The 23,984-nt window shown below is 37.1% G+C and overlaps 1 protein-coding gene across 8 annotated transcripts in view; it reads right to left on the bottom strand.

The window, feature by feature from the left end:
• UTRN (utrophin) overlaps positions 1-23,984 on the bottom strand; it is a 519,130-nt gene that overhangs the window by 306,531 nt on the left and 188,615 nt on the right. For all 8 annotated transcript variants that reach the window (XM_045499918.1, XM_045499921.1, XM_045499919.1 and 5 more), the window contains 9 exons: positions 21,829-21,963; positions 19,871-20,020; positions 18,433-18,594; positions 17,866-17,994; positions 17,000-17,173; positions 15,136-15,291; positions 8,333-8,503; positions 2,558-2,737; positions 104-232 (listed from right to left, as the gene is read on the bottom strand). In XM_045499918.1, coding sequence (XP_045355874.1) covers positions 104-232; positions 2,558-2,737; positions 8,333-8,503; positions 15,136-15,291; positions 17,000-17,173; positions 17,866-17,994; positions 18,433-18,594; positions 19,871-20,020; positions 21,829-21,963 — 1,386 coding nt within the window. The remainder of the gene's footprint in view (positions 1-103; positions 233-2,557; positions 2,738-8,332; positions 8,504-15,135; positions 15,292-16,999; positions 17,174-17,865; positions 17,995-18,432; positions 18,595-19,870; positions 20,021-21,828; positions 21,964-23,984) is intronic.

Here is a 23,984-nt window from a genome sequence, read left to right as displayed (position 1 = left end):
CATGGAAAGAATGAGTGCACAAGTAACTCTGAGCATGAGAGAAAAGACCACACTAAATCTTCCATTCCCAGAAGTAGAAGTACTGATCCTCTGTGCTTGGTACCTTCACAATTTCTTCCCGTTTGCTTGCTGGTTTTTTTTCAATCTCATCCAATAAAGCTTCAGCTTGATAAAGCCAGGTACTTATGTGAGCAACATTTCCATCAAATATTTCCAATTGGTTCTGATGATTCTAGAAAAGAAATTAATGAAACGCTGGTACAATCACACGCAATACTTCAGACATTTATAATCTTAGAAGACATTTAAAAGACCTTCAAAAAGCTAAATGTATGCTGAATTTCAAAAGAGGTTTCCATCTTTCTGCAAAGCTCTTTCCCAGTGAATAAGTCTCATTCCTAAAACTTCATAGCTATGGTTAAATGGTGTTTAAATTTATTTGATTTAGACCTCAATACAATATTATTAAAGGTTGAAGAAAGATAAAAGGTGAAACTTTCTTTTTCAATTTCATTTTGTTTGTATCTCTTATTCTTCATTCTTCTAAGTAATCTCATCTGCCACCCCTTGACCTATTTTTTTAAAAACTCACTTAAAAAGTAATAATATAAGGGCACCGGAGTGGCTCAGTCAGTTAAGCATCCGACTTTGGCTCAGGTCATGATCTTGCGGTTCATGAGTTTGAGCCCTCCATCGGGCTCTGCATTGGTGGTGCACAGCCTGTTTGAGATTCTCATTCTCTCTCTCTCTCTCTCTCTCTCACTCTTATTCTCACTCTCAAAATAAATAAATAAATAAATAAAATTAAAAAAACTTTCAAAAAGCAGTAATATAAAAGAATTATTAAAATATGCACTGAATAAGATTCTGCCTGCTCAAAGAACTGTAACTGATTGTAGGATAGGCCTGTGGCTTGTCACCTTGGTGCCACCAGCACTTAATATTATAGCCGGCACAGACCTCACTAACATTTCCTGAAGCAGGACAGAAAATGTGAGTGAGAGAATAAACGTGAAAACAAGAAAAAAACAGTAAAACTAATTAAAACTAAGCAAAATAGCTGAGGCTAAAGCAAGAATTTAGAACCTGATCAAAGAGTGGGGCAGCCCTTACGTGAAATTAACAACTTCTAAGAACTGTATTTGATAGGACAAAGGAAACTAGAAAAAAACTGAGAAGTATTTCAAAAACGAGAAAACAAATTGTAAATCCATTAATATGAAAGAATAGTTTAAAAAAAGAAAATGAGAATCAATGAGAAAAGTTTTGGCAGTGATCTGGATTCTAAGAATGCTGAACTGATGAGCACCAGACTTATTTAATGTTAAATGTTCTAATAGGAAAATAAAGGCATTATTTGAAGGAAGAATTTGGAAAGTACAGACTGAAGAATATAGAAGTAAGGGCTGGGAGAATGTGGACTTAAGTTGGTTACAATAAAAATGAATGTATAAAATATTTCATGAACATATTCTATGAGCCAAAAGTTTTACGTTTGTTATTTAACATTTAAGAACTCTGTAAGGTATGTTCTCTTATTCCAGTTTTATATATAGGGGAATTAAAATGTAGCAAGATTTAAGTAATTTACCCAAGTTTCGTTCTTAATAATCGATTCTGGGTACGGTTCTCACCAATCAAGACATGATCCCATGAACTTCAATGCCCTACACATTATGATTGATTCCAGTAAATGCTCAAACACACAATAATTTATTTTTTTCTATCTCTATTTATTACCCAGTAATTCTATGAATTTGAAAAAAGTCCTATCCCAGATATGTCAAAACAAAATGATAATTTATAAATAAACTCCCTCTAAGGGAAGAAAGAGGGAGGCTGCCATATTCATTGTTAGTATAAGAGGGACAGAAAACCACTGTGAAATTTAACAGGTCACTCTATCCAGCTAATAATTAACAGTGGAATAACTAAAGACTAACAACATAAAACATTTAACAATTATCATAATCAACACCATAATATCAAAAATTGGTTGTTTTAAGTATAGCTATCTAGTTATTTATACATGTTGCTTGTCACATAATCCTCACAAAAACTGTATGAGGTTGAAATTATAATAATGCCCATTTACGTATGAGAAAAAATGAGATTTAGAGAGCTTTAAGTGACTTGACCAATGTCACCCAGCTACTAGTCAAAATTTTTACTTAGGCCATGAGATGCTAAAACCTGTGCTCTTAACTAGTATGCCATTATTAGAACATAATAAGTATTATATATATATGGTTTATGAAAGCATGACAATAAATATAATACCAAATCATTAAAATATAACAAGAGAGGTACACTTACTAAGATATTAAAGTACATATTTCTATGTATATCACAAATGGTGTATTACTTAACAGAGACATTTTTCACCCTAGAAATTTACTATCTTTTCAAATGAAAAAATAAAATGTAGTTTAATGAAATTAATTCTCTTGAAGCAAAACATTATTGTGACACACAGAAAACAGGATTTAAACTTCCAATCAAAGCTGTATTGGTTTTTCAGCAACTAAAGGAGACAAGATTTCATCCTGAAACATACCATCAGCGTACTGCACCAGTCCTCTGTCCAGGTACGGACGCGGCTCCACCCAGCCCTAAGGACACAAAGCCTCTCTTCTAAAACAGGCTCACTGCCCTGGATCAAGTTCTGGAGGGCAGTACTACTCTCTGTGATGGCATTTAAATCAGCTTTTCTCTTTTCCAGATCCTTCAGGATATTCTAGAAAATAAAAATACCAACACCCACTTGATGTTTCAGAACATTATAAATGTTCATCCAACTTTCATTTTTAAAGAACTTTTCTTCCATATATGCATGGCAGTCCACGAGTCCCCCAGATAATTTACAATATCTGAAAGGTTTCCAATGTTCCACAACCTATTAAATGTTCAGGGTTCTTCAATTCCTAACAAAAATTAAAACACTGAATTATGCAAATACAAAAAAGTAACAAACTCAGCTGTAAAAAAGCTGAGTTTTGTTCACTTTAAGTACAAATTCCATTTATTACACACAAACACCAAGTGTCTTCATCATAATTTTAGACCTAGAGAATCAATTTTATATTCAGTCACTATAAGATGGCAAAGCTGAACTATTCCAGAACTCGTAAGTCTGAAAGTTTCATAATGAATTTATCTCCTTGACTACTACAGGAAACTACTGATGCATACTACCTTTATTTACAAGGATAACACCCTGCACTGGGTGACTTAATATATAATCTGTTGTATAAGAATTACAAAAAAATATTTCATCGTAACTGAATCATAAGAGAACCAGCACATCTAAGCTGTAGTTAACAATTGTCATAGGCAAAAATAATACTCTGGATGGTATAATGATAACTTGATTCACATATTCATAAATTTGACCAGGCAAGATGTGTACTCAGCAAGGGGCATTTGGGTGGCTCAGTTGGTTAAGCGACCGACTTTAGCTCAGGTCATGATCTCACAGCTCGTGAGTTTGAGCCCCATACCACCAGTGCAGAGCCTGCATGGGATTCTCTCTGTCTCTGTCTCTGTCTCTGTCTCTCTCTCTCTCTTTCAAAATAAATACTCTTTTCTCTCTCTCAAAATCAATAAATCAATAAATACTTTTTAAAAAAGGACACATACTCAGAGAAATATAGCAAAAATGCTGGATCCCAAAATTAAAACTACAAAGTTGTTTCAATCAAAAGGTAACATAAGCATATCCATCCCACTGCTATTGTACCTTTTTTTTAACCAACATTTAAACAAATCATTTCAAGGAGCTCATTTATATTTAATCTCACATCACTAAATTTCATTTTGGAAGGCATAAAAATTGCAAATTCCCAAATCAGTCAAGGTTTAAACATTCACTTGGCTATATCAAATACTGGTATACTTATAAAGACACTAAAATATTCTTCTCCAGAAGGGAGAAAAGAAAAAAAAAAACCCACAGCCACTCTCTCTGTAATTAAGCCTTTCTATATACCTTCAGTGGCAATGTACTGATTGACTAGAACAGTCTTTAAGAACTATAAAAATAACTAACAAGAAATTAAATGTAAACAGTATATACAACTATCTGTGCTAATAGACTACTGTAAAGAAAATGACTACACTGAAAATAGTAATATTTAAGCTATCAAATAAAAATAGTATTAAAGTTCAGGAATGAAAATATTATATTTTTACATTGAAAAAATTTTACATAAATTTTAAGTGTAAATACATTAAAATGCTGTGAAATATTAATGTTTCTTAAATCTGAAAACAATATTGAAAAAGTGGGTGATTATGTTACATACTAATGTTCCATTTGATTTACTCGAGTGAAAAAAATGTGCTATGAATTTCTGACTTGAATTTACCATCTTCATTATTTCAAACCTGAAATAAGATTAAATGGGAATTTAAAATTGAATAGTTCCAGAAGAGACAAACATACCATTATTTTAAGTCTTTACCTTAAAAAATTATGAGAATCAACTAACTGAATTGATATGAGTAAAAAATTAACTGAATTGATTTGAGTGCACAAAGATGAATGATTAAAAATTAAATCTGCAAAAATCAGTGTCACCTATGTACAAGCCATAAGTAATTAGTAGTAAAGAAAAAGCATACTTTTTATACACTTACAAAAACAAATAAATATGTAGGAATAAACATCTTTGCACCCATACATAATGTTTTTGAAGGAAAAAACCAAAGCATTATATAGAATGTTAAAACATTGGGGGGGAAAAAATGAAACATACCATGTTACTAAAAAGACTTATTATAACAGAGATATTAATTCCCCTGAAAACAAGTCTATAAATTTATGGCAATTCAAACCAAAATTTCTAACGGAATTTTGTTTGAGAGAGAGACAGCATGCATATGCAAGCTCCAACAGGAGAAGAGCAGAGGGAAAGGGGGAGAGAGAGTCTTAAGTATGCTGCAGCCCAGCATGGAACCCAGCACAGAGCCTACAGTGGAGCCCAATGTGGGGCTTGATCTCACCACTGTGAGACTTGAGCTGAAATCAAGAGTCAGACACTTAACCGACTGAGCCACCCAGTCACCCTCTAACAGAATTTTTTAATAATTTCAGATTAATAATTCTAAAATTTATATAAGTATATAAAAAAAACAGAAGCATAGGGGCGCCTGGGTGGCGCAGTCGGTTAAGCGTCTGACTTCAGCCAGGTCACGATCTCGCGGTCTGGGAGTTCGAGCCCCGCGTCAGGCTATGGGCTGATGGCTCAGAGCCTGGAGCCTGTTTCCGATTCTGTGTCTCCCTCTCTCTCTGCCCCTCCCCCGTTCATGCTTTGTCTCTCTCTGTCCCAAAAATAAATAAACGTTGAAAAAAAAAAAATTAAAAAAAAAAAACAGAAGCATAAAGACAGGGAATCCATTCAGCTACATGTTGAAATATATCATGAAACCATATAGTTAAACAACTGAAGAACAATTCAGAGGGTCAGATCAGTGAAGCAAAGCAACAGGCAAAAAAAAAAAAAAAAAAAAAAAAAAAAAAAAAAAAAAGAATTTAGCATGTCAAATCAGTGGGGAAATGATAATTAATAAACAGTGCTGAGATACATGGTTAACTATTCAGAAAAAAAGGTTAGAACCTTACCTCATGATATATACCAAAATAAATTCCACTGGATTAAAACATTAAAGGTAAAAGATGAAACTATAAAAGAGCTAGAAGAAAATATAAGTGAATAGTTATACAACCTTGGAGTAGAGAATAGTGTTGGCTTTTATAAGCACTAAAAGCAGAAACAATGAAGAAAAATATGAATTTATTCTTTAAAAAATACATAATACAGTGGTTTAAAAAAAACATACAGAACAGAAAGGAAAGCGCAATGGCAAAAAAATAATAATAATAATAAATGAAAAATAAAAAAGATTAAGAAAAGTGGAACAATATACAACACACTAAGTATTTATAATTGCAATAGGTCAAGAGCTCTAAATGAAAAGACCAAAATGGTCAAAACGACAAAAAGGCAATTTTTTAAAAAGAGCTATAAATGGCCTCTAACCTTTGGAAAATGTAGTAAATAACTAAAACATGGTATTTGTCTGCTGTTAAGCAAGTAGGAACTCTCACTCACACCTGGTGGGTACATTTCTGAAGGGCAATTTCATAGTATGTATTAGAATTTTAAATCGATATATCCCTTGGCCAATATTTTTAAGGCTAAGAATTTTTCCTCAAGAAATAATTATAAATGTATGCTATGATTAAGCTTCACAGCATTTTGTACAATAGTGAAAATTGGCACTAATTTATGGAAATAAATGGGAATGGGACAATAAAAAGTACGCAATAAAATACCATGCCTCTCCAATGTGTGATACAAAAACACTTGCAAGTAGAATATTAAAGATAAAGGTTTTTCGAAACAAGGTCAAAAAACATTAGACACAATATAATTATTTGTAAATGTTTGTGGCCATGCATGTTTGTATGTATGTGCCTATAAAAAACTAAAATGAAAGCAGTATATTCTTGGATTATAAATTATTTTTGCTTCTGTCTTCTTATTTTAAAGTTTATTTATTTATTTTGAGAGAGAGAGTGATAGAGCAAGAGAGAGTGGGGGTGGGGCAGGGAGAGAGGGACACAGAGAGAATCTCAAGCAGGCTCTGCACTGTCAGTGCAGAACCCCACTGGGGGCTCTGTCCCAAGGACTGTGAGATCATGACCTGAGCCGAAATCAAGAGTCAAGACGTTTAACTGACTGAGCCACCCAGGAGCCCTGCTTCTATCTTTTTAAATTACACTATGCATGTGTCATTCAATTAGCCTATAGGACTTCAGTTATTAATAAGAAAATAATGGCAGGGTGCCTGGGTGGCTCAATTGGTTGAGTTGAGTGTCTGACTTGATTTTGTCCCAGGTCATGATCTCAGGTTTCATGGGTTTGAGCCCCACGCGTTGGGCTCCATAGTGACAATCCTAAGAAGCCTGCTTAGGATTCTGTCTCTCTCCCTCTTTCTCTGGCCTTCCCACACTCTCATGTGCACTCACTCTCTCAAATAAATAAATTTTTAAAAACATAAGAAAATAACAGCTTTCAAAATGTACAAAGAAGATAATATTTCCTTGAAAAACTTAAATTTAGCAGGGGCGCCTGGGTGGCTCAGTCAGTTAAGCGTCTTACTTCCGCTCATCACGATCTCATGGTTTCTGAGTTCAAGCCCCACATCGGGTTCTGTGCTGACAGCACAGAGCCTGGAGCCTGCTTCGGATTCTGTGTCTTCCTCTCTCTCTGCCCCTCCCCTTCTCTCTCTCTCTCTCAAAAATAATAAATAAACATTAAAAAAAATTAAAAAAAAAAGAAAAACTTAAATTTAACAAAAAAAAATTGGGGGTGCCTTTGCTTTTGCAATATTAATACATATTATCATCCACAGCACACCCACGAATTCCAGCGTTCTTCCTTTCCTTCCTACATCCCCTCTTCCACAACTTTGTCACCTCACACAGCCCACGCAGAACTATACTTTTCTTGAGCGATTCTACTGCCTCGTATCTGGACTTGCTTTCAGGGGTCCTCTCCACGAAGTATTCAAATTAAGAAGCGGCTGTATCACCCAGGACCTTCTCTTCACTTCCCACAAGCAAACACCTGTAGATGTCAAAACTGATACCTGTGACTTGAAATAAATTTCTGTCACCGTATCGAACATTTATACTCAGCATGTATCTCTAGTATACATGCTTCTTGGGAAATAAATTTAGGAAAAGAGAATGCGTTGGTTAAAAATAAAACTACTTTGTGTTCTATTCAATTCTTTGTCCACCTCAAAAGGGAGAATTGGCAAATCTACTCTCTAATCTCTGTGATTTCAAAATTACTACAGAGCTACAGAAAACTCTTAGATCTTTTATTGGTTTTCTTTTTTTTTAATTCTGTTCCTATGCTCTTTATATCAGGTAGTTTGCAGTAGGAAGATTTGTTGCTGGCACAAAAGTTACTATAGAGAATTAATAAATAAATTCAGCACAATCCTTTGTGAAAAATGAATACTCAAAAAGTGTCACCAATTTTGAAGGCAATGATTGTTTTCAAGTACCACATAAGCTCAATGACTATAAAGGCCTTACTGATGAGCCATGAGTTTAATGCTTTTGGAAGAAAGTAGGAATATCTTCTTAAAATTGTTGTTTTTAATGTTCTTTTCTTCTTAACACACAGAGGTGGAAAAATAATGGGAAACAAGAAAAGGCTATGTTTAATATGAAATGGAGATAAATGACATCCTGAACAAAATGCCACAGGTGACCCTGGCATAATACTGGCAGGTAACCTGAACTACAACTTACTTTAGCCCAGGAGATTTCTATATCCAAGTCGCCAAGCAAACTTTCTGAAGTGGATTTCTGTACCAACTCAGCTTCAGTGACAGAGAGCCACTCAGAGAGAGAAGCAGCCTCTTTCTTCATTTTCCGGGCCAACTGTGATGCTCTTTCCAGTTCCTGTTTTCCCTCTGTCACCTGAAAAGGGGAGGGATTGAGAGAGAGAGAGAGAGAGAGAAATAAACATGGTAAGAGTGAATCCAAGCAATAACTAAAGATCCAAACTCTACTCATACTTAAACCCCAAGACATACATAATAACCCTTCTCTCTCACACCTAGAATCACTCCATTCTTACATCTCCACAGGAGGACAATATACCATAGAAGTTAAATGTCAGGCAATCTTGGCCTTTCATCTTAGCTCTTCCCACTTCCTTTCTAAGTGACCTTGGCAGAGGCAAAGCCCTCAAAAGTTGTCAACAGAGTATTAAATGACAAAGGACTTGGCCCAGTCCTTGTAACAAAGTTAAGGAATCAGTAAATGGTATCTTTTATTATTTTAAACAGAAGATGCCTTACAGTCCTCTCAAAGAAGTCTGTTTAAAAACACACACAGGACTCCTAGGTGGCTCAGTTGGTTAAGCATCTGACTCTGGATTTCAGCTTAGGTCATATTTTACAGTTTGTGAGACTGAGCCCTGCATCCGGCTCTATGCTGTCAGTGCAGAGCCTGTTTGGGATTCTCTCTCTCTCCCTCTCTCTCTGCCCCTCTTACACACTCATGATCTCTCTCTTTCTCTCTCTCTCTCTCTTAAAATAAATAAACTTTAAAACACACACACACACACACACACACACACACACACACATACATATATACTTTGGCCTAGAAATTTGAGGGGGGAATAGCATGATTTTCATAATTATGTTTTGTAATTAACTATTTAACTTAAAATAAATAACTATGCAACATAAACCTCTATTATTAAATTGTTTTTGTGGTTGACAGAAAGCAAAATCAACTGAACTAACATTTACCAGGCTCTTTTTGTAATGTTTATTTATTTTGAGAGAGAGAGAGAAAAAGGAGAGGGAATCCCAAGCCACCTACACCTTGTCAGCACAGAGCCCAACACAGGGCTTGGTCTTATGAACCATGAGATCATGACCTGAGCCAAAATCAAGTCGGTCACTTAACCAACCCAGGCGCCCCTACCAGGCTCTTAACATAGCTCCCGTGTTACACTAGAGAATCTTATACATGCTATACAATAAAACCCACAACAGCCTCTGTGATAGGCCCTATCCCTTCTACTTTGCAGATCAGGGCGGTGAAGCTTAAGGATGCTAAGGCCATGATCAGGGTGGCATGGCCATTGGTTGAGCCTGGTCTGACCCCTTACATTACATGATGGTACTCTCAAAGTATCACTCATAATCTAAAGCTGAGATAACATTTTTAAGGGCATCACAACACAATACATAAGTAAAAATGTGTTCTTTTTATGTGCACATAGGTAGATGCAATTTGCAAAAGTAGTAGAGAGATACGTCACGTATGAGATGAAATTTTCTTGAATGACATAAAGACTGAATTTTCTTAATAAGTAACACGGAATTACATTTCTTTTTTCTGGGCCCCTAGGTTCATTTTTACTCTTTCATACCTCAAGGAGTGATCATTATTAAATTCCTTCTTAAGAGTGAAATATTTTGTCCTACAGAGTTTAATTAAAATTCATGACTTTAAATTAATAGCCCCTCAATGCAGACTTTAGGAGACAAATACATGATTTATATTAAAAGATATTAGGTATTCAAAGGATCTTATCTGACTTTGACATGCCCAGGCAGCTATACAATCATCATAAAACTTAATGCTACCAAAGATTTGTATATTCCAAGAAGAAAATAATTTACAGTTCAATTTATAACAATCTGCTCTTCCTAGTCTAATCAATACATTTTAAGACCTAGTACATACTGAATTAAGCAGTTTCAAGTTGTAAAGCTTTTACCTATGCATTTATCCTTCTCCCTCTTAGATATTCAACCATTCCCTCTCAATAGGATTATTCCCATCAGCTATGAAACATACTCAAGTCTCTCATGTTTTTTAAAAAAAAGCAAAACTCCCTTCCTTGGCTCCAACTCCCCTAAGATCATCCTCTCTCCTATCTTTCCCTCACCAGTCCTCAAAACCATTTTCTTACCTCCCTCACATTTCTTACCTCCTCCCATTCTGGCTTCTGTCCCTATCACTTCACAGAAAAGGCCTCTGCTAAGCTCAATAATGACTCCAAGGGCAACAGATCTAAATGGACATTTTTAAATGGACATCATATTTAATGTTCAAGAATTCAAAACCAGTGCCTACACTCATTCTCAAAATACCCTTTTTCCCTGGCTTTCCTGTCCCAGAACTCTCCTGGTGTTACCACTTCTTGCTACTGACTGTAGTTTCATAGATGCATATTTCGTTTGTACCATGTGATCATCTTAAGTGAAATGATTACCATAATCAAGCTAATTAATGCATCCATCATCTCCAATAGTTACCTTTTTTTGTAGTGAAAACACGGAACATCTACTCTTTTAGCAGATTTCAAGTATACAATTATGGAAAACAGTATGGTGGTTCTTCAAACATTAAAAATAAAACTACCATATGATCCAGTAATCCTACTTTGGTGTATATATCCACAGGAAACAAAAATCAGTATTTTGAAGAGGTATCTGCACCCCCATCACCCACCCTGCCCTCCCTCCCACTCCCCATCAACCCTCAGTTTATTCTCAGTTTTTAAGAGTCTCTTATGCTTTGGCTCTCTCTCTCTCTCTCTTTTTTTTTTTTCCTTCCCCTCCCCCATGGTCTTCTGTTAAGTTTCTCAGGATCCACATAAGAGTGAAAACATATGGTATCTGTCTTTCTCTGTATGACTTATTTCACTTAGCATAACACTCTCCAGTTCCATCCACATTGCTACAAAAGGCCATATTTCATTCTTTCTCATTGCCATGTAGTATTCCATTGTGTATATAAACCACAACTTCTTTATCCATTCATCAGTTGATGGACATTTAGGCTCTTTCCATAATTTGGCTACTGTTGAGAGTGCTGCTACAAAAATTGGGGTACCAGTGCCCCTATGCATCAGCACTCCTGTGTCCCTGGGTAAATTCCTAGCAGTGCTACTGCTAGGGTAGATCTATTTTTAATTTTTTGAGGAACCTCCACACTGTTTTCCAGAGTGGCTGCACCAGTTTGCATTCCCACCAACAGTGCAAGAGGGTTCCCGTTTCTCCACATCCTCGCCAGCATCTATAGTCCCCTGATTTGTTCATTTTGGCCACTCTGACTGGCATAAGGTGATATCTGAGTGTGGTTTTGATTTGTATTTCCCTGATGAGGAGCGACGTTGAGCATCTTTTCATGTGCCTATTGGCCATCTGGATGTCTTCTTTAGAGAAGTGTATATTCATGTTTTCTGCCATTTCTTCACTGGATTATTTGTTTTTCAGGTGTGGAGTTTGGTGAGTTCTTTATAGATTTTGGATACTAGCCCTTTGTCTGATATGTCATTTGCAAATATCTTTTCCCATTCCATTGGTTGCCTTTTCGTTTTGTTGACTGTTTCCTTTGCAGTTGCCTTGGCAATTCTAAATAGTGTGACTGTCAACATGAGGGTGCAGATATCTCTTCAATGTAGTCTTTTTGTTTCTGTCGGATATACACCTAGAAGTGGAATTACCATATCATTGGGTAGTTCTATTTTTAACTTTTTTAGGAGTCTGCATACTGCCTTCCACAGTGGTTGCACCAATTTGCATTCCCACCAGTGGTGCACAAGGGTTCTCTTTTCTCCACATTCTCTTGGGAATTATCTCTCTTTGACACTACTCATCTAACAGGTATAGGGTCATATCTCACTGTGGCTTTGATTTGCATTTCCTTGATGATTAGTCATGTTTGAGCACTTTTTCATGTACTTCTTGATCCACTCTATGTCTTCTTTGGAAGAATGCCTATTCAGGTCCTCTGCCCATTTTTTATTGGATTATTTGCTTTTTTGCTATTGAGCTGTATGAATTCTTTATATTTTTTTATATTAACCCATTATCATATATATGACTTGCAAACATTTTTTTTTTCCCATTCTGTAGGCTGGCTTTTCATTTCGTTGATGGTTTCTTTTGCTGTGCAGGAGCTCTTTGGTTTAATGTAGTCCCACTCAATCACTTCTCGGCCTTTTGGCTAAGATCAAGTGTGCTGTAATCCCACTCATTTATTTTTTATTTTGTGGCTCATATAGGCTTTTCTTTCACACTATATCCTGTCCCTGGACAATGTCATCACTGAAAACTTTAATTACCATCTCTAAGCAGATGACTCATAAAATTCCTAGCGTCAGCCCAGATATATTCCCCAGACTTGAATAACTTTGTGAGTGTCTGATATATTTAATTCATTCTCACAAAGGCACTTAAAATGTGAACATGCCCAATACATGCGTATAATTTTTCCATGTTTCTGCCTTTCCTTCCAGAGCCTCCTCCCAATTATGGCACCATGACCTCCCATGTCACCAAGCTAGAAACCTAGGGGTCATCCTGTATCTCCCTCTCCGCTGTACTCCCACATCTAATCCATCACCAAGCGCTACTCATTTCACTTCTTCAATATGTCTGAGTCAATTCACCCCTACCATCTCCACTGCTCCACCCTAGTTCACGCCACCCCTGTTTCTCAGTAAGAGCGTGACGGTGACTTCCTAACTGCTCTCTTCACATCCATCCCTGCCTTTATCCAATTCATCCACCAAACCGCAGTAAGTGACCTTTTAAAAGCAAATATGCGAGCTTGCTCTTGAGATTAAAACCTTTATCACAACTCTAAGACACTAGCGTGCTCGTCTCGCCCCTCACTCCAGCACCATGTTCCCCATCCTTGCTGTCTCTGCATGAGCCACACAAATGTACCATCTGCCTCCTGCCACAGGGCCTTTACACATACCATTCCATCAACCTAGAAGACTCCTCCACTGCTTTCAGGAGGCTATTCCTACTCATCCTTCAGATCTCGGCTTATGCACCACTTCTTCAAGGAAGCTTTTGTAACTCCAGACTGGGCCAAATTGCTAATTACCTGTACTCTTCAAGCACCATACACATTCCTTCATAACACTTCCGACTGCTAATGTGGCATTACTTTGTATGACTACTTGTTTAATGTTTTCTTCCTTCACTACCCTAAGTTCTAGCAAAGATAATTTATGTTTTTGCTCACCACTGTATCACCACTGCCTCTATGATACCTGACACACAGTAAAGTCTCAACTGTGTTGAATGAGAAAATGACTTAACTCTAAAACCATGGTTACAACTAGAGAATTAACATTAAAACCAGCAACACTACCACTGCCATCCATAAAATGCCTAGTTGATGAATAAATACAATAATATTTGATTTAAAAAAAAAAACTTCAGGTGTTTAATAACAGAAAGAAGCTCTACACTATATGCTCCAGATGCGCAGTGTATCAAAATGATACAAACATATCACATCAGCAATTTTATCTTGCAGAAGTGAAGTCAAAAGTTGTCCAGGAAATATATGCACTGCTCATTCTTACTGATCTGAAAATGATAACAAAGTTTCAGCTAGTGTTCTTGGGGCTGATGTAGAAACTTAGGTAATATTTAATAATCCAAGAAGGACCTAAAATATTATCTAACCCAGCTTTCCAACATTGCCAATAAAGTTTCACTTAAACATGGTGGTCATTGTTTGTTTTGTTTTGTTTTGTTTTCCTAACTTCAGGGCAGAGTTCTCAATAAGAGAAGACATTAAACCTGCTAAATATAGTTACTCAAAATAAATGACCAAAAATTCCCCCACAGATTCACTAAGATGCTCAAATTATAGGTGTTTCTTGAAAGGATTTTAGATCCTGCTAGATTAATGTGAATTTCCTGTCACTTACTATTTATCAGAGTCTTGATGTTTTAATATTTCTCAGTAGACTATTCAATTCAGAAATCCAAAGAACAGTAACTTGAGTTTATAAAGGGGCTATTATTATTGGTAGAGTTCTTGTAGAATAACTTATGAAATGTGACTACCATCGAAAATATAAAAGGGGCGCCTGAGTAGCTCAGTCGGTTAAGCATCTGACTCTTGGTTTCAGTTCAGGTTATGATCTCATGGTTCATGAGTTCAAGCCCCACATTGGGCTCAGCACTGATGGTGTGGAGCTTGCTTGGTATTCTCTCTCTTCCTCTCTCTGTCTCTCTCTGTGCCCCTCCCCTTCTCATGCTCTCTCTCTCAAAATAAACAAACAAATAAATAAATAAATAATCTTAAAACAAAACAACAAAAAAAGAAAATCTAAAAATGAGTCTGGATTAAATATTAAAAGCAAATTTCTATACAATCATTCATCATTGTAATATTTATTAACATACAGATTTAACGAAATATAATAAAAAATACTGGAATAATTGAAAACACTGTTATTGGGGTACCTGCGTGGCTCAATTGGTGAAGCATCTGACTTGGGCTCAGGTCATGATCTCACAGTCTGTGAGTTCAAGCCCCGTGTCAAGCTCTGTGCTGATGGCTTCAGATTCTATGTCTCCCTCTCTCTGTCTCTCTGCCTTTCTCTCTCTTTCCCCCACCCCCTCAAAAATTAATAAACATTAAAAAAATTTAAAAAAAAGAAAACACTATTATTAGTGCTATAAAATTCAAACATGCATTCCCCTAAGAGTAAAATTTTAAAATACATAAATGAGAGCGAAACAGGCTAGCACTGCAGCTGCCCTTACCTGGGCACCCAGGTCATTGTAGAGAATCTTCAGCGAAGTCAACTGCTCATCCATCCCCTTGGGGTTGTCAGTTTGTTGCTTCTGGACAATGTGTCTTCCTGTTTTGATTACAGTCTCCACTTCAAGCTTGACTTCACTCAAAGTTTTATAGAGTTTCTTTAAAAGAGAGCAAGGCACTTTTTACACACTGTGGTGAAAAGTTGCTAATTGGAAACATTTCAAAACACAGTTTCCACAGATTGACAGCTACAAAGTAACTATGGAGATCAAAGGGCTTTATCTGCCTCAGATTTGGTTCAAAGGATGAGAGAAATGAAATCAAGGTTGTATTATCTTTTTAAAATCAGATAAGAAAATAAACTAATAGAGATTATACTTATTTAAAAAACGTCAAATGTGTGTTATCTAGGTTCATGAAAGTACTGAATAATAAAAACATTTTTCCTGCATAAAATGGAAAAACATTAAGACTAAAACCTGAATGTCTATCGTTTCTTAAATTACATTTTTAAAAATCATAAATGCTCTTACTAGAATGAAGCTAACACTGGTCATATTTCTGGCTGTTGACATTTGGAAGTATTAACATTAACTTTTTTTTCTTAAAATTCTCTGAAGTACCAGTCTACCACAATAAGCATGCATTACTTATATGATGAAAAGATATATAAAAATTCAATATAGCAAGAGGTATGTAACTTTAAGAAACTGGAGTGATGTAGGTCAAATTCAGAGGCCTCCTCATCCTAGTCACTTGAAACTAAAAACTTTTACCTGGGCAAGTTCTCTTGTTTTTCTCACTCATGATCTTGACCTGAAACATCTCACATGGCATTGTCACATAATAACAGACCAGTGGACTGAGTTACATAAGGTCAAGGACAAGGCTTGCTCTTTTGCTCTCTATATCTCATTAAATAAATAAATGCTTACATGTATACTCACAACAGACACACACCCGTACTTACACACACACACACACACACACACACACACACATTTATCCTATTTGTTCATCCTTCCACACATTTCAGTTTTCGAGTATGCAAACCTGCAGTGTGCAATACACATGGAGAAAGCAATTTTGAAACGCACAAACTCCCCCAGACTTTTGTCTTAACCGGGGTCATCTTAAGCCTCCTCATGACTCTCCTAAGGAGAAGACTAATTCTAAGATTGTGTACACTTAGCCACATTATTTTTAAATTTCTATTCAACTGAGTTATAAAGTTCTAGACTAAAATAGTAATAACGCCTTATAAATAATTTCTTGTCTTACATCTTAGGCTTAAACGTCAATTTAAAATTCTACTTTCCTAGAGAATGGTTTTTTTATGTTATAATATTCCTGACATCCATTCTAAGTATAATTTTGTCTTTCATATTTTAGGCTTAAACTTTATAAGTTAAAATTTAAAGTTTGACTTTCCTTAAAAATGATTTTCTTTTACATTGTAATATTCCTAACATCTATTCTAAGTACGGTTGTTCTAGCTGACTCAAATTTATCCTTTAGAATTTAGCTTATTAGTCACATTCTGCCAAAACCTTCCCTAACTTCATACTCTGATTAAGATGTGTTTCCCTTGTTTTTTAAATCATGTTATATGCATGTCTATTCTAGCTTATCTTGTTACATTGTAATAATTGATTTTACTTTCTCCTACCTGTCTGTCTCATCTCTTTTAATTTCTTTGAAGGACAGGACCACACTTCTTATTTTTAACCTGTTTTTCACCATCACTCTGTATTCTTAGCTCAATATAGACTAGCAATTATTAATAAACCATGTATGTAAGCACTAGGTGAAGCCATAAGAGCAGCTGGAAAACCCAGTGGACACATTATCCACCGATGACCTCACCATACACTTGTCCAGATGGTTCTGTATGACATCAGGATCCACATCCTTCACATCCAGAACATGAAGCTCTGCTTTCACACAATCCAGGATACGCTTGCAATCAAGCATGCGCTGTTCAAAGTTAGCAGGCTTCTGGAAAAGCTGGAACTTTGTGGACACCTCTCGAAGTTTCCTCTGTTTGTATAAATGGACATAATAAGCAATTTGCATCAGAACGGCAATCTGTCTCAGCAGACGGTATTAGCACAACACATACTGCTGAAAAGCTGTAGGAAAAAGCAGCAAGACAAACATTCCTTAAAGGAACTGAGTGAGGCTTCCCAATCACCTGAGTGAACTCCACAGCCCACTGTCTCAAATTACTTGACAGTGTAGAGGCTGAAGATATAATAAAAGGCGAAGCTGGCCTCGCTGGAATTAAAGCTTCACAAATTTTCTCACCTGTTTGAAAACTGTAGTTCAGGAGCCTAAAACTCAGAGTGCCCTTGACCACAAGCTCAGAGTCCCGGTCAATCTCACCTCCATCACTAATGGACTCTCAGCAGTGCTCCATCGCGGGCTCGCAGCCAGCCCAGTGCATCAGCCACACCAGAACCGACAGAGGCTTGCGTTCATGGAAAAATCTATACAAAGATAACTTCTAAATCTAGCTTTCTCTCTCTTCTCAACTCAACTATAAAATCAGATTCAATATTTTGTTTCTGCTGCCCTTCTGGGGATACAATGCACCTCTAATACGTCACTCCCATGCCACTGTTTACGTCATAAACAAAGAAGAACAAGGGCATCCAAGTAATCAGCTCTTTCCAATTTTTCTTTATGCCGAACACATCAAAAAGTGGAGAGAAGCTGCCTGCCCTCTTCACCTGGAGCACATCCATCTGACTTCCTCCCCTGGCGTTCCTGCCTTCTGGGGACGTCGGAGGCTGGGAACGTGCATTTTTTCTCAACTCCTCCAGAGTTAACTCATGGGCCGAGATCTCTGCTTGGATTTTCTACAAAGAGATTAGAAAGGGGAGAATGTCTTTTTTTTTTTATTAAAAGTCCCATAGAGTCACACAGTACATAAGAATATGCTGACCCCTATATAGGCTTTAGTAAGTTTATTAGTAACACAGGCCCCCTGAATTGCAGGACTACCGTGGGGGGACACACACTAAGGTCTTCGCATTTGTCACTTCTAGTGTTCACCACTTATTTATAAAGAAGGAATTTTCCAACTTCATAACTATAATTTTACAATGATGATCATGTGCCAGGGTCTCACACAGAGACCAAAAGAACTCCAGAACCCAATCCTGCTCCGTGAGGAAGGTCAGCCTCTCTCACTGACTCAGTCTGGAACGGCAAGGGGGGCCAGTTCTCTCGCAGGTGAGGAGACAGTTACACATGCCTTTTTTATGACTCAAAAGCCCTCAAATCCACAGCAGTACCTGAGCTTCCTGAGGAACCTGGAAGGCATCTATCCTGTCAGTCAAGTACGTTGTGAGCTGTTGGTCCAGCTCCCCTAAGCTCTCTTGCAAGACCTGAAGCATGTGGTCAGTTTCCCGCAGGACCTGGAGTTGCTTTTCCAAGGAAATCTGCTTGCTCTCTGCCTACACAGGGGAAAAATTGAATCATCAGTCACTCAGCACAAAGATAAAGAGCTGAATATAAGGAAACCCTTATGTTCTGGCCACCAAGAATAGAAAGAGACTATCAAAGCACTAGTGTAAAACTCTGGCCTACATTTTAAATAAATAATAACTAGCAATGATAACGGTGAAAAGATTCTTCTAGTAACTGATCCATCTTACAGTGAATTATTAATTTTTACTTCTTTCTATATACAATGATAAGTACAAAAATGCTCTTGAGGGCACTATGCTAAGTGAAATGAGTCAGAGAAAAACAAATAGCACGCAATCCCACTTATATGTGGAGTCTAAAACAAACAAAAAACCAGCGCGTAGATACGAGAACAGATTGGTAGTGCTAAGAGCGTAGATCTTAAAAGTTCTCATCACACAAAAAAAATTGGGACTATGTAAGATGAGGGATGTTAGCTAAACTTATTGTGGTGATTATGTCACAATGTATATAAATATCAAATCATTATGTTGTGCACCAGAAAGTAATATAATGTTATATTTCAATTATACCTCAATAAAAAAAGAAAGAAAGTAAAGATACCCCACATAACACATTAAACAGAACAAAAATGTCACTTATTACAAATTTAGGGCATTTTTAGGAATCCTCAATAAGCCTACCGATAACAGTATAAAATAGAGCAAGAATGTCTATCAGTAGAATGAATATATAAATCTCTTTTTGTCCAAAGTGTCAAGTTCTACAGATTTACATATATGTTGAACCACTGTCTACTGCACTTTTGGAGTAAGCTTGATGCTATTCATAACCTAAGCATCAATCATTATTATTTAGTATGTGTTCGAAAGCATGTAATATCCATCCAAACCTCCTATAAAGAAACAATCTCTTTTCTCTACTTACTGATATGAACATGGATGTTGTGATACATTCTGGAAAGGTGTCTAAGGGATTAGGGCATTTTATAATAGCAAATTATGTCACACGTGGATGGTCCTAATATTTACTAGTATAATATGAGTTATAATACTTATGGCTATAACATGATCCTTAAAGGAAATTAAATAGTCCGTAAGTAGACAATCTCAAAGACAGATTTTTTAATCATCAAGTTCTGCTTCCCTTGAAGTATTAGGTCTACTCTTCGCCACTTGGTATTTTAAAGCCATAAACACTTCTATTAATGTTGGTTATCAACTCTTCCTCTTGGTATAAGTTCTTGAGGTGAGCTCTATATCGTAACACCTAATCAACACCCTTGCATGTCCCAATTCTTACCAAGTGACTCAGTTCTTCGTATCGACTATTAAAAGCCTCCAGTTTCTCACTGATTATATCATCAAGAATCCCTCCATCAATCAGAGTCTGGCCAAGTTCTCGAATCTGAGTGCGATTATCTGCTGGATGTCGCAAGACAGATTCCAGAGACTAGACGGGAGAAGAAAAAATACATGCATTTACTGAGGCAAAACATACCAAGGATCTTAAAATGTCTACTTTTTTAAACAAGTAATTCCATTCTCTAGAAATCTATGTAAGGAGCAAGATTAAAAATGAGGCAGATGATTACATAAATATCCATCATGGTATTAATAAATATGTAAAGTTGAAAACTCAGTATGAATGATGATCCATGTTACTATAATTACATAAAAATAATTTCAGTAATTATTAATTACATGGGTAAAAGTTCATGGTGTAATGCAAAGTTTAAAATCAGAAGATAATACCACACAAGCAAAATTATCTCGAATTGTTATTGATTATATTACTAAAGCAGGTACTCATTTTTCTACAACATACACAGAAAGCTAGATGCTATTTTATGTACCCACTTTATATACATAAATCTAATTAGTTATATGGGCTAAATATCATTCCCATATTACAATGGGAAAACTGAAGCTCACAGAGGTTAAGTACAAAAACACACAGTAAAAAGACCTAAGGTTCCAATGTTATGACGCTATAGGGTTTTATCCATTACTATAATGTACTGCCTTCCAGGGTGGATGGATTTTCAAAAACTAATAATTAGGAAGAAATATGCCAAAATGTTTAAAAATGCCTATCTTGTTTTACATATCTCTCCATTTTCTTTATTTCTAGAATGCAGGTGTTTTAAATCTCATATTAGGAAAATATGTTATGTCTTTTAAAGTTTACTTACTTTGAGAGAGAGAGAGTGCGTGCCTGTGCATGCCAGCGGGGCAGGGGCAGACAGAGGGATAGAGAGAGAATCCCAAACAGGCTCCGCACTGTCCACCCAGAGCCTAATGCGGGGCTTGAACTCACAAAATCATGAGATCATGACCTGAGCCGAAATCAAGAGTCGGACCCTTAACTGACTGAGCCACTCAGGTGCCCCAGGAAAATCGTTTTTAAAGTACGCTTTCCATATTTTTTTTTACTCTCTCCATCTCTCCATCTCTCACTCTGCTATTTTATTTGAGAATCAATCTTTTTTTCTCCAGCAAGCAAGCATCTGGCTCTTGGACTTTAGGTACCACATTTGACTTGTTTCTGACCTTCAGTCCAGTCACCCACTCAATTACCACACTGTGTCCCTTCAGTTTTAAAAGGAAAAATACCTTCTTCCTCTTCTTTTATTTTAGGCAAAGCTACCCTCTTCACATTTTAATCCATTGAAGAAATAGTTATTAAGTTATCGTGTGTCACACACTGTGCTGGTAACTTGGGAACAATGAAAAAGCAGGCACATTTCTTGGTCTCATAGAGCTCAAGCCTAGGCCTGGGGACAACCTCCTAGGACAGGATCCCAGGCCTCACATACTGACCCCTTTAACCTGTCCCCAGCTTTTCACGTCTAAAGAGAACAGAGCAAGAGCCATTGAAAACACCGTGGTTGCCACTGTCCAATGAGCAAAAATAACTTCATGAAGAAACAAGAGAACAATTATCCTAATAGCATGAGGCAGAGTTTTATCCGGGGACTGGCAAAAACAAGCTGGAAAATCATCAGGGTGTTTACTAAATGTACTAATGTCTAAATGTACTAATTATCAAACAGCTAACCACCCCACGAGGCTGAGTTCATGGCTCACCGTAATCTAAATATACATGATTGTATAAATACTTCAGACGACAGAAGTCACACTGAATGCTACCAAGAAAGCCGATGTGTTTGTCCACAGAAAGAGCCATGCTCCTCATGTGAATGCTCATTTGGCCTCATGGCAACAGAGAGAACCACCACCCATAACACAGGTTCCCACCTCCAGTGCTTCATTGACGGCATCTGTCTTCTCGGGCAGGGCCTCTGTGCTCTTCATCCGCTCCTCCAAAGTGCTCAGCCAAGTGGTCTCCAGATCCAAATAGTGAAGCAGTTCAATCCAGCAAGACCATACCTCCTGCAGTGGGCAGGAAAAAAGTTAAATTGTGTAAGAAGTCATTTAAATATGCGATGTATCTCTAGATACATCTTTAGGAACTGATGAACGTGGAATTTCAAATAAGTGAAAAGAAATAAGATTCTTCAACAAATCATATTAGGCCAGTTGGGGGGGGGGGGAGGGGGTCGTGGGACAAAGAGAAATGGGTTGCCTCCCTCTGTACGCTAAAAAAAATTCCAAGGATCTGTTCAAATGCCAAAAATAAAACTATATAATTAGTAGAAGAAACCAGGAGGGAAACATTATTAGTTTGGGGTTTTTTTTTTAATAGTGAAAAGAAATAAGATTCTTCAACAAATCATATTAGACCAGTTGGGAGGGGAGGAGGTCATGGGACAAAGAGAAATGGGTTGCCTCCCTCTGTACACTAAAAAAAAATTCCAAGGGTCTGTTCAAATGCCAAAAATAAAACTATATAATTAGTAGGAGAAACCAGGAGGGAAACATTATTAGTTTGGGGTTTTTTTTAATAGAAAAGTAAGAAGTACTCATAACTGCAACACTTTTTAATAATTATAGAGGAAATTAGAACTCTCTGAGGTCTATGCTATTCCAACTCAGAGCTAACTGATATAACAATCTGCAGTATACTCTTTCCTATTATCTCCTAAATTCATATGTATGTGTCTATATATGAAAAGAGTCACATCTGAATCAAATGGAGTTATACTGTCTCACTATATTAGTTACAATCATTTATTCCCCATTCTTATGGGGAATTTGGGGGGCGGGGGATAAACTTACACTCCATTTTCTAGAAGCAAAATTATGAGAGGAAGTGCCCCCTTCATCTATAGGAAGAGCCTATTTAATTGATAAATTTAGGAGAAAGAGTTCCGCAGGGAGCCTCCTGAGTTGATTCTCTTTCAGACCCACTAAGAGAAAGCACATTCCAGCGCGTACTCCCCAGGGGGTGTGTTTACCAAGTCAGGGGACAGCAAGTTTTTCTATAAAAAGCCAGACAGTAAATATTTTAGGTTTCACAGGCCACATTCAGTCTCTGTCACAGACTCTTTTTTGTTTATTGTATGTGTGTTGTTTTGGTTTTTGAACCACCCTTTTAAAAATATATAAACCATTTTTAGTTCACAAGCCATACAGAAAAAGGCCACAAACCAGATTTAATCCCGAGGCTGTAATTTACCAACCCCTGGCTAAGACTATAAAAGGGAAAAGAGGTGTCTAGTCCCCTAATTTTTACAGACAGAAAGCAGACTGAGATCTACTTCGCTGCCAGCAGAACCCTATTTCTGGGGCACCTATTTCTGGGTGGCTCAGTCAGTTAAGCATCCGACGTGGGCTCAAGTCATGATCTCACGGTTCATGGGTTCGAGCCCCGCATAGGGCTCTGTGCTGACAGCTCAGAGCCTGGAGCCTACTTTGGATTCTGTGTCTCTCTCTCTGCCCCTCCCCTGCTTGCTTGCTCTCTCTCTCAAATAAATAAACATTTAAAAAGTTTTTTAAGAAGAACCCTATTTCTTATGGGGGGAAAAAAAGATGGCTCCCAGAGAGGCACTCCCAAGAAGCTACTGGGCCCTATTCAAGCAACGGCTCCTGCCCCTGAAGTGGGGCACGGGCTACACACATGTGCCTGGCTGGATTCCAGAATCACTGTTATTAAATTTTGAGTCACCATTACCAGTGACAGTTATTTACCTTCTATTCCCCCAACTTTTTTGAATGGAAGTATCCACTGAGATTTTTCTGAGCCCATCCCTGCCATTGTATGTTGGGTATATGGGAAGCAGGTAACTTGTCTTTTTCGTGCCTAGGTCACCAGATCCAGAGGCACTGCTCCCACACACCTGCACCTGAAGAAACTGCTCCAAGGAGCCACATCTGCACGTGGACCTGATGTGGATCACAAGACAGTGGATTCTGAGCTTGTGCTGTACTGGATAAGACTTTGGGAGTCCCTGAGAGTCTAAGTGCATTTTGCATTAGTGAAGAATGTAACTAATGTATGTCCAGAGACTAAT

This window comes from Leopardus geoffroyi, chromosome B2 (assembly GCF_018350155.1).
Source record: "Leopardus geoffroyi isolate Oge1 chromosome B2, O.geoffroyi_Oge1_pat1.0, whole genome shotgun sequence".
Lineage (NCBI taxonomy): Eukaryota > Metazoa > Chordata > Mammalia > Carnivora > Felidae > Leopardus > Leopardus geoffroyi.
This window is presented reverse-complemented; position numbering and strand designations above follow the sequence as displayed.